Source organism: Neophocaena asiaeorientalis, unplaced genomic scaffold, assembly GCF_003031525.2.
Source record: "Neophocaena asiaeorientalis asiaeorientalis breed wild unplaced genomic scaffold, Neophocaena_asiaeorientalis_V1.1 scaffold871, whole genome shotgun sequence".
NCBI classification, from domain to species: Eukaryota; Metazoa; Chordata; class Mammalia; order Artiodactyla; family Phocoenidae; genus Neophocaena; species Neophocaena asiaeorientalis.
In genome coordinates, this window is record NW_020175454.1 from 734,321 (window position 1) to 745,812 (window position 11,492).

At 59.6% G+C, this 11,492-nt stretch overlaps 1 protein-coding gene across 2 annotated transcripts in view; it reads right to left on the bottom strand.

The window, feature by feature from the left end:
- SHOX (SHOX homeobox) overlaps window positions 1–3,908 on the bottom strand; it is a 10,171-nt gene extending 6,263 nt beyond the window's left edge. For both annotated transcript variants that reach the window (XM_024768098.1, XM_024768097.1), the window contains exons 1-2: window positions 3,635–3,908; window positions 9–217 (exon numbers count right to left, since the gene is read on the bottom strand). In XM_024768098.1, coding sequence (XP_024623866.1) covers window positions 9–217; window positions 3,635–3,908 — 483 coding nt within the window. The remainder of the gene's footprint in view (window positions 1–8; window positions 218–3,634) is intronic.
- Window positions 3,909–11,492: the final 7,584 nt, after the last annotated feature.

The following is an 11,492-nucleotide window of genomic DNA, read 5'->3' on the forward strand; positions in this document are numbered from 1 at the left end:
GCTCTCACCTGCACGCGCGCCTCGGAGAGCCCCAGGCGCTGGCTGAGCTCCTCCCGCATGAAGGCGTCGGGGTAGTGAGTCTCGTCGAAGAGTCGCTCCAGCTCGTTGAGCTGCTCCAGCGTGAAGTTGGTGCGGCTGCGCCGCTGCTTCAGCTTCGTCTGCCCGTCCTCGTCCTCCGACTTCACGTCCTCGCGCTTCTCCTTGCAATCGTAAATACCTACGGGCGGGCCGAGGGCACAGCGCTGAGCCCACCCCCCGGCCCCGGCGTCCCCGGCCCGGGCCGATGCGGATCCTGTGCTCCAGGGAGAGGGGCCCGCGGGGGGACGCTTGGGCGCGACGTTCTGAAAGCCTGTGTGTGCTCGTGGTGCAGGGACCTCGGTGGCAAACGCGCCCTGACGCAAAGCGGCGTCAAGTCGATAAAGCAAACTCCAGGGCAAGACGCGCTGTTTTGTAATAACTCGAGCCCCGGCGCCGCGGTGTTTCTTGGCCTAATCTCTGAATAGTTTCCTCAATTATCCTCTTCGCCTCTGTTGACATATTGACATAGCCTAACCTTCTCTCTCTTCCTTTTCTTTTTTTCCTGAATGGGAGTGGAGTGTTAAATATTAAGTCAAAGAAGCTTAGGCAGAATCGCCCAAGTGTCGGGTCCCTGGCGGGGCGCCCGCAAAGAGCGCAGGCAGAGCCCAGGCCAGGCTGGGGTCCAGGCCCCTCGAGAGCCACCGCTCCCGCCTGCAGCGCAGCAGGACAGGGGCCGTGCCAGCCGCCAGCCGGGCCAGAGCCTCCCTCAGGACGCCGTGGAGGCGGGCACTCGCCCGAGCTCACCTCCTTCTGACCAAGAAAGCGCAGCCGTATCTTAAGGCGGGCACCCTGAGGCGCTTGGGTTGCACCCGAGAGCGTGGTCCCTTGACTTCCGGTTTTGTCCCTCTGTTTCTTGGACACACATTCTCACTCCCCATCAGGACGCCAAGAGTGACACTTTCTTAGGTCCAAACATTATGAAAGCAGCTATATTTGCTGGGGGAGCGGGCAGGGTATCAGACAGACAGCTCAGGATTTAGGAGATTCTAACCCAGACACCTCTCCTTCCCACCGCTAGGAAATGCAGCCCCTCACCAAGCTCAGGGATTTAAAATAAAAGTTGGCCCCCGTTTGCACAGTTGGTGGAAGCTGCGTTTCAGCTCCCCTTGCGTTTTCTTGTGCTTTTTCTCCGATCATAGGACCTGCTGGGTGCAGGCAAAGAGGACCCCCATGCCCTCATTAGATGTCCCCTCTGTGTCAAGGAGAAGAGGGCAGCTTTCAGGACGCTCTATCCAAGGAGTCTGGGGTTACACCCGTTCTGAGAAGCCTCTTAGCAGTAAGCCCAGAAACTTGCAAAGGGTGGAGACCCAGATCCTCTGCGGGGCCAGGGAAAAATCCCGGCACCCAGTTCCCACACATGCCCCACCCCCACCCCCACCGGGGTCCCTGAGCTGGACACCAGAACCCAAGTCCTGAGTCTGCCTGAAAGCCTCTCCTCACGGCTTCTGAGCCCTGGACACGCAATCCCACCTCGGGGTTTAAAGCCTCCCTCACCTCCTGAAAGGGATGCATTTCCAAGAACACCTTATTTCTCCCCAACGGGAAATCCTTTCCCGGAGGCGAGGCGGCCCCAACGCTGCTTCCTCCTTCAGGTCTCTTAACGTCAGAACCCCAGGGATTGACCCCAGATGATGCGCTGGCCTTCAAAGTCCTCCAGAACCCGCAGCAGGCTGTGCAGAACCCACAGGCTGCCGTGCCTGGCTCCGCAGGGTCCGCTGCTCAGGTGCCCAAGACCTCTGGGTTTCTCCCAAGCCCAAGCAGCTCCCTCCTCTCCATTTTGCTCCCGTTCCGCAAATTCGGCCTGGGGCTCAGCCCTGCCAGGGGTCTGCACACCCAGGCAGAAGGGAGAAGGTGCAGCTGGGGTTTTCCTAACCCCTTCCTGCTGCCTGTACTGCTAGCCCTGTCTTATTTTCCTCTCTCCTTCGAAAAAGGCCTGGATTGTACTCTGCTCTCCTTACACGGGCCTTTTTGCAGGGTCCCCCTGCCTTGGCTGTCCAGGATGAGAGGAAACAGACAGAAGAGGGGACTCAGCCTCTAAGGCGGATGGGGGAAGCCGTCAGGAGCCCGGGAGGTCAGCCGCCCGCCGGGTGCTGTAAATTAAATGTCAGCCCTGACAAGTGCACAGCCGACAGACAGCCGTGTCTCCATCAGAGCAAACTCTCTTTGTAGGAATCATAAAGCCAGGTGCGTGAGGCCTCGCCACGGGGTGAGCCCCGAGATATGGCAGGCCAGGCTCAGGCTGCCTGGGCTCTCAGAAGCCAGGGGGCTATTCCTAAGCCTCTGCCAGCTTTCTGCTTCCACAAGGTCAAGGTCTCCGAAAGCCGTCTGGGTCATCCACTGGGCTCCAAGGCCAGCACACCTGGACTCTGCCACCAAAGTGCAAGGGCCACAAGAGCAGGAGTCATGGGGTCCCCGCTCTCTGGCCATGACCTCTCTCAACACGGACAGAGAATGAAACAGGACCCAGGAGCCACACGGCAAGCTTCTGTATTTCCTCTCTTTGTAGTGAGAAATAGACCTTCATATACTTTCAAATGCTGCCCCCTGAGAAATCGAGCCAATTTTATTCCTCTGATTTACAGCTGCTGGTTGCCCTGTTTGTACGGAGATTCCCCCGGGCTGGGACCACCGCTGTCCAGCTGGGAGAACCCTTGTAAACATGTTTTTTCCCACCCCCCGCGTTCAACTACAGCGCAAAACGCCGCGGAGATTTCGGGGGAAAGCAGCCGGATGGAGGCCCAGGACGCAGCCGGCCTGCAGCAGGGCCAGCTGCGCCCTGACAGCCTGGGGTAGGGCGGCCGCGTGCGCGGGGCCACGAGCCTCCCCGGGCCCTTCTGCCCCTTGTAGACCCTGACCACCGGCGGGCACGCGGCTGGTTTTAATCTACAGGCCCGCGTCAGCCGAGATCCAGCCCCAAGGTTCAAGGGGAAAGTTTTCCCTGAGAGGAAACCACGCGGAGGGGCGCAAGAGGGCGAAGAGGCGACGGAGCGCGTGGCCTCCCCGACTGCCGGCCAGCGCAGCCCTCAACGCGGCCCATTTCGAGTTCGGGAAGGCACTTGGAGAGACGCGCGTGGATCTCTCTGCGGGCGTGGAGGCGGACGTGAGACTGACCGGCAGGCAGACAGGCAAGCGGCCGGTAGCCCTCCAGCCGACCTGGGTTTACAAGCCCATGCACCCGATTCCCCCCCAACGCGGGAAAGTTCCCGCTGTGGAGCCCAGTGCCAACGCCCAGGGAAGCGATCCTCCGGCAGCGCGCGGCCCCGGCCGCTGCCCATCCTCGGCGCCTCTGCCTCTCTCCTTCCCTGCTTCCTCGCTTCTCCAGCCGAATCCTCCCCTCCCCCGTTTGGTTTCTTTCTTACGAAAAAGACTGGCGATGGATTGCCGGGGCCTTTGCGTCCGAGCCGTGGCTGTACATTCAGCGTTTGGGGTCGAGCGGAGAGCGAACCGCGGCCCCCGGGGCCTCTGCGCGCGCGGAGCGAGGGGCAGGCGGCCAGGCTCGGCGGCGAGGAGACGCCGTCCCCGGGAGGGGCCCGGAGCCGGCGTCCGGAGAGCTTACCTTCGGCAGCCCTCCCCGAACCGAACTCTTTCAGTTTGTCCTTGTCGTTGTCCACGTGGTCCTTAAAGAGATGCACCGGACAGTGGCCGCTGCCCTCCGTTATGTCCTGGAGGCTGGATTCCGAGACCCCCAGCTCCCGGGAGCGTGCTAGTCCGCTCTCCAAAACTTCCCTGTAAGTGATCGAATCCTTCTTGCCTCCGCCGCCGCCGCCGCCGCTGCTTTCTTTGCTCTTCTGGTCAAAAGATTTGGATACAAAAGCCGTGAGCTCCTCCATGGTGGCCGGGGGCTGCGGGGGTCCGCGGGATTCGGCGGGGCTGGCTGGGAGCCGGGCTGTGGTCCGCACGCCTCCCGCGCGGACACGACTGTCCGTGTGAGGGTGGACCTCTCCTGCTGTTATTTATGCCTTTCAATTTGCGATCTCACTATTTATACACGGCTACGTCCGCCCAACCCCCAACGCTCCCTGTCTGCAGCAATTACAGCTCCCGGCTCGGCGGCGGGCGCACGCAGAGACGCTGTCTCTCCCCCACCTCCAGTCCGGCAATTGGCTTTCTTTTCATTTCATCACTGTTTGGCGTCTGTGCACCTTGGTGTGGAGAGGTAAAGATCAAGTTTTTGAAGGCAGAGAGAGAGAGAGAGAGAGAGAGAGAGAGAGAGAGAGAGAGAGAGAGAGCGCGAGCGCGAACGGGCACAGGCGCCAGTTCCCCGAACAGGTATCCGCATTCTCTCCGTGGCTGGCGGAAACGAACCTCGAGGAGGAGTTTAGGGCTTGTGAGGACGTCCTTGCCTGCCGGCCCCGGGAGGAGCGCAGCCTCGCGCCTCGAACGGTATCGTCGCAGGACGTGTCCGGGCGTGGTCGTGCGGGGACTCCAGCGAGGGGACCCGGGCGGCGGGGACGCGCCATTACAGACGGGAATGAGTCCCAAGTTGGAGATGCGGTGGGACTGCCGGCTGGATCCGCCGGCGAGGCCCGCGGAGCCAGCGGGTGGAGCGGGTGCGCGCGGCGTGCTGGAGGGAACAGCTCTAGGACCCCGAAACTGAGAGGAAGGGTCCAGGTCTAGCCGAACGTGGGCGCCCGCGCCTCGGCGGCGTTGGTGCAAAGCCGCTCGCAGGCCTCGGAGGGGCCGGGGACACGGACGCTGCGGGCCGCGAGCGCCCGGAGCGCGCTGGTCCAGACGCGGAGAAGCCGGAGGGTCTCTGGGAGAACTGGTTCGTACAGAGCGGTCCGTGGGGCGCGCGTCAGATCCCGTCCGGCCGGACCGACGCAGCCTTCCTTAGAGCCGTGCTGTCAGCCCGGTGTCTGGGAGATTTATTGGGGGGGGGGTATATGTATTTTTGGTTGTGCCACAGTGCTCCTGAGCAGGTCCTGACTCCTTCGGAACTTTATAACGTGCCTAAAAGGAGCCACTTTTCCTCACCTGCAATACGAAATTCATTCGGCAATCCCGGCAGCTGAAGAAGTCCTCTTATCTGCAAAATGCCGTCTGCAAATAAAGTGACTTTTCTGTTCTCCCCTCTTTTTTCTGCAACCTCCCCCTCGTCTCCCCTTCCACCTGCTGCCCCCGCCCCGCTGGAGTTGGGACAAGGCTTTCGGCGAGGGGTGCGGGGGTGGAGGGGAGTGTTAGGGGTTTTGGAGGAGTTCGTTTTGCGTTTTCTGAAGTCAGTTCCTCCTCCGAAGCGCCGGTTAGTCAGAACCCAGGATCGGGGGCCACGCTCGGCCGTTCCCAGTGTTCGGTCCAGCGTCCGGAGCCGGACAGTAGTTTCCTTCAGCAGGAAGGAACGTGAACGATTTCTCCCGAATCCCCGGGGCCAGGGTCGGGTTCACACGGGGGTGCCTTGATCCGGGGGGAGGGGGTGTGTGAAGCCAGAGAGGCGGTGGAAGAGGGGGGACGGGAGTGGAAACAGACCAGCTCTTCCTTCCCCCCTTCCTTTCTCCCTCCCTCTCCTTCCTTCCTTCCTTCCTTCCTTCCTTCCTTCCTTCCTTCCTTCCTTCTCTTCCCTTGCTCCCTCGATCTCTCTCCCGGTGTTTTCTCTTCTCCTCGCCGCCCTCCATCCATCCTCCGGGAGCGCTGCGCCCGTGCTTCTCCGCGCGGCCCCGGCAGCTCTGCCCCGGCAGCTCTGCCCCGCATACAGCGGACGGAGCTGGGGGATTTGGGGGCCGCTGCCTCCCCCGGACTTCAAAAGCGAAAGGCGAAGACGCGCTCACAACTTGACAAACAGGTCTTTGTCACCACGGCCCTCTAATCAAAGCGAAGGCGCGCAGATATCACACAGAATTACAAATAGCCCCTCATGCATTATGCATGCAGCCGCCTTGCGGGTCTGCGGGGGAAACGCCGAGGGCCGCTCCCGTAGCCGGGTAGCGCAGGGCGCGCGGGGCGCGGGGCGAGGGGCGGCCCAGGAGCTCATAGTCCTTGCCAGGGCCCCCCACGCCGTCATTCACTCCTTGGGGCGCATCTTCCAGCCCTACCCAGTCTAGGGACCACCCCCCCCCACCGCCCACAAGTGAACCTTCTCTTTGCAAAAACAGTAGGTCCACAGGAGGGGTGGGAGAGGGAAGGGGGCATTCGCAACAGATCTGTGGGGAGAGGGCTCGGGGCTGGAGCAGCTTTCTGCAGTCCTCAGAGGTAGGGTAACTTTTCCTCTCCTTACCTCCTCCCATCTTGCCACTCCTCCAGCTTCAGGTGAAGAGGCCAAGTCCCCAGGGACCTAGTGGTGCACCCCCGACCTGCAGCCTGCCCAGCCCTCCCTGGCCCTCCCCTACAATCTCAGCGACCCAGCCTTCCCTGGGGGAGGGGTCACATAGGGCCTGGCCCTTACATGGCCTGAGGTTCCTTCGCAGGGAACAGGGGTGAGAGGCCCCAGGCGCCCAAGCAGGGCTACCCGCCTTGGACCTCAGACCTTGGACCCTATATCCAGAAGACGACATTGCTGGGACCAGGGTTTTGAGGCCTCCAGGGATCTCCCCAAGGGACACCAGCTGGGGACTCCGGATGTTCGAAACCCTCCAGCCTGAGAGAGAATTAAAGCCACCCCCATCCACAGCAGCCCCAACTTTGATTCCCAGTGCAGACGAATGGTTTCGAAATAACCCATCCTAAGAGGAATGGGGCCGTGCCTCTTCTAAGAGTTGTTGGTCAGGAAGGAATCCCCTTTTTACAAAATCACACTTTCTCTTGATGTGCATGCAAAGTGATGGCCTCTTCCTCTAACTTTGGGGGACGGTGGAGCGGAGATCCCCTGGACACCCCCAACTCCCGGCCCCCCAGCCAGGGGCCCTCAAGGCTCCTTGACCTTCTCTCCTTTAAACCAGAAGCAGCAACGCCCCACATCAGCCGTTATTCCTCATATTTTAGCCTGGGCGAGGACATTTTCAACCACGTATTCTTGCTAATCCAAGCCGGTGCCCAAGGCCGCAGGGTGGGTACAGTTATGAAATGGTACATTTACATTTCCGCTGGGCTGAAGGCAGGCGAGGGGCGGGGGACGCAGAGCTCAGACTCTCCCAGGAATAAGGGGCTCTTGTTTTGAGTTTCTGTAGCTGCTTCCCCCAGAGAGGATCCCTCATCCCAAGATGAGAGGTGAGGAAAACTTCTTAAAATCTCAGCTTGTCTTGGGAGAACGTAGATGCTTTAACATCTCAAATGCATTCTGCCAACTCTGAAAGAGGCAGCGGCATCATGAAAGTTTGTGGACAGAAACAAAAGCATAGCTCCTTCCTTTAAAACAAAACTAAACCAAACCAAACCAAAAAAACAGCAATAAAAGAGAAAGAAGTCCTGGATTGGGCTGGGGTGCAAAGCAGGGGGACCTGGTTTCTGGAAAAACACGGAAGTTCCAACGTGGATTTCACCAGAAGCTCTGCACACACCCTAGAGCTCGCCTGGGTCACTGATCCACGGCGGCGGCCGGGCGTCACCTCGCACCCCGCTGCCCAGAAACCGGAGCGGACGGGAGCCGCCTGAGTCCTGAATGCCTGACTCGCTTCTATGCGCGCCCGCACCATCAGGTTTATGATCCACCTCGGAAGAGACACGTAGACAAAATGCAATTAAACGAAATAGAAATGCCAGGACACCCTGTGCTCGGGAGGAAGGAAGGGTCTCTGTCAAGGCGAAGGAGGTTGGAGGCTCTTTCTAACACAACTGGTGGTTCCTGCACCTTGGAGGTACCCTGGTGTCTGGGTTGGCCCACGTGCCCATGGACCTGGCGGGTTCCAGCCAGGCCCCCAGGTGATGGCGTGGGGGAAATGAGTGAGTACCCCGCCAGGAGGATGGTTCACAGCCAGCCTGCCGGCGGGGGTGGGGTGGGGTCCACCCCAGGAGGCCAGAGCTGCCCCAGCGCCGACGCCCTCCTCTTTGGCAAGCTGCTCTCCCGGGAGCGTGGGTCCTCTCGTTCCAGATCTGGTTTCCTGAACTCCGACCACCTTCACCCAGGCTGAGGCCAGACTGGCCGCGTCCAGAGCTGGACATTCTGCACCCCTCACTCGCCTGAGTTTACCCCAACTAGAGTCTCTCTGGCCAGCCCTGCAGGCTCGCAGCTTCCTGTCTGGTCCCAGGCTGAGCTGGAAAGCTCAGACGCGCTGGTCCCCAGTGGCAGAGAGGGCTAGAACCGGCCACCCGCGGTGTGTTCTGCTGGCTTGGGACCATTAGAGCAGGCAGGGTGAGGAGGTGGGGGTGGGGTGGGAGTGGTGATGGGGTTTTCTGCCCTTCTCTGTGCTTTCCCACCTGCAGACAGGAGCCAGGAGACTTCCTAGCAGTGCTATCCACTCCGGGACCTCCATCTGGAAGGCACGCTAGCTAAACTTGGATGTCCAGGCACTGCCGTCCAGCCCGGAGCCCTCAGGAAACCTGAGAGAAGAAGAGGCTGCAGACACATCCGACCGCCTCCCACTCCCACAACTGCGGTCCCGAGCAGCTTAGTGCGGGACCGACTCCGGGGGCAAACTGCAGACAGCATGAGGACATGGACACCGGCATTTTTCGATTTTATAAAATAATCTGATGTTCTGTATGTATGTATGTGAATTAGGTAAATTTTAATGAACTACAGCTGCTGCTAATGGCCTCCCTTTCCTGGTATTTACAAGGCCAAGGGACAGGCGGTAATGAACATTCCAATATTTAATATTTGGTTTATTTAATGCTTAAAAGGTAGGGCTCTGAGTTTTCACGTTTAGCCCAGTAAAACGAAGCTCCTCTGATCCAAGCCGGTTTACGTTAAATCAAATCTCATGCCCTGAGCTTCTGAAGAGCAGAGTAGCTTTGGCGGCCGTCTGGGGTGTCCAGCCCTTCTGGGAGGTTGGGAGTCACTGCCCCACTCCGTTTTCCCCACTGCCCACCCCCAGGGTCCTCCTGGCTTCCCATGAAACAGAGGAAGAAGTTCCAAGGAATGCCCCTTCCACTTGGCCCACTTTCTCAGCACCTAATTCCGGAGACGATGTCTGTTAATAATAATAACGGAGGGAGGGTTGATGGTTCTCGCGCAAGGGCGAGCCTTTGTAAGAGCAAGCAACCCCTCCCTACACATTAAGTATTTATGAGTATCGATCTGAAGGGCAGGATTTTACAGAGGTCTTAACACTTTTCTTGAACGGGCTCCTTTCTCCCCCTCCCCCTTTGAAATTTAGAAACCTGCCTTTGTATTCCCTCCTACGCTGTTTATTGATTTACGCAACCATCAGTGCTTCCAGTGTGAGGCTAATAGATTTTCATCACGCTGGGCCTCTGTTAATCCAGCTCTTGAATGGATAAGATTGATCCTGTCGACAAATTGGACACATCTACACGATTAATAAAGGGCGAGATGGGGCGGGATAGGTTCTGTCTCCTCTTTGGAGGGTGGGCCTCCTCTGTGCTGCAAGGACCCACCCCCAAGATGTAGGTTTTTGGTTTTTTGTTTCTTTTCATTTAGCCTCACTTTTGCTACAAATCCCAGCTCGGGGGCTGGGGTCGGGGAGGGTGTTCTAAAATAACCCTCAATGCAAAAATGCAATTTTAACAATACATTTCGTAGTAGGAAGTGCTGTTTGCTTTCTGTGGAATTTCTCTCTCTTTTCCTTGCCATGTACTTTGCAACATATGGTGGACATTAAAACTCTTTCCTTTCAGATTTAATCACAGGGCCGTTACTTTACGTTTCATTGAAGAAAAACATTATTTTTTCGGGGAGCAAAGCAGTTTACCACAGAGGACCTCTAAAGAGGGCCGTTTTTGTTTTGTTTTGTTTTCTGGAGACCACCGCGAAACAAACAATGGGCGGCTCTCCTTCTCGAAGAATACGTTGCGCGCTAGCTGGGAGCCGTTTCTGCGGTAATTAATGTTCCGAGGAGCCAGCTCAGGGGTGGATTCTGGGTTTCGTTCTCGGTTCTGGCACCGGGCCTCAGCACAAGGACACGGAAAGAGCCAGTTCTATCTCCTTCCTGACGGCGCCCCCTCACCCCGGACTGGCTTCTCCCCGTTACGCACGGGTCGCCGAGAGCTTTGGAAACAGCTCGCTCCAAAACTGGCTCGGAACCTAGGGCTTTCTCTCTCCATTTTCAAAATGCAAACAAAAGGAAGGAACACGTCCCACGCCCACAGCCTGCGAGAGGAGACTCTGCTTCGGAGGACCTGGGCCCCCCGGCCGGAAGCTGGAGGAAAGCGTCCTGCCCCCACCGGTGGGTGGGTCCCAGCCCCCCGGGGCGCAAGCGACGCACACAGGGCGCTGTCCCCGCGGGCCGTGCTGGACCGGTGCCCGTGCGCTGCCTTCCTTCCCGGCTCAGGCTCCGGCCAGCGTCCCCAGGCGCCCACGAACGTGACGCAAAGATCTGTACCGTCAGTGCCGGCAGAAAAGGCCGCGCGGGGCTCCAGGACGTCGCGACCACCTGCCCAGAGTTTGCAAGGGGTTCAACAAACTGCGATATCCCCCCACCCCCAAGGAAAGCTAACGGTTACGCTGATGGGACCGAAACTCGGGCAGTCTCGGGTGCTCCCCACGCGCCATCGACTTCCAGATACCACGTCTTTAGAAACATAATGCAGGGAAGGAACTTTCACCCTCTAGCAGGCAGGCATTAATTAAGTGGCCAATCTGTGCAGAAGACACGCCCCTCCTCCCCGTCTTCTGCGTCCTGAGGCTGCCTTGGAACCAAACATCCCCTGGGGAAGCAGGCCGATGTTCTGTGCCAACGGCCCCTTCCGGAAGGACAACTCGTAGGCCCGTGAGCACCTGGGCACTGGAGTCCCCCCAGGACGGCTTGGGCCTAACAGTACTTATCATGCAAGGCCCCGCATGGGGACCCTGGGGTCCCCAAGCCTCCCTGACACCCCAGAATTGGAGCCAACCGGGGTCACCCAGCTTGCTCCCACCCAGTTCACTGTCAGACAGCTGGGCTGGCTCTCCAGGTTGCGGGTCACCCCCGCAAGCGTCGCCCATCCCAGACGGGTGATTCCTATCACTCGTCAGGGCCTTGTTGAGGAGGGGACTTGTGCTGCCTCTCTCCAGGGCCCCCCTCGTGCTACCCCACTAATGAGGAGTCTGCGCTGACCGCCCAGGGTTGCCTCTGGGAGGCCAGGGGCGTGCCCTTGCCCTGCACCGACTGGGGAACCTGCCAGCCATCGCGGGGGAAGGCAGGGGGAGAGCAGGGAATGGGGCAAAGCCAGGAGTGGGAGGGTCAGAGATCTGGGGGGCTTGCGAGTCCGGGCGCGGCTCGGCTAATTGGGGAGCAGAGGCGCAGGCCGGGGCCAGAAGGTGGGGAAGGGGCCCCGGGACGAGCGGGGAGAGAGGCTGCCCTTGTCGCTGCCGCCGGCCTTTCCACCGCAGCTCAGCCTCCTGGCCTGAGGCGAAGCTCGGGGCTAGAGGGCTGAGCTCGACCCGC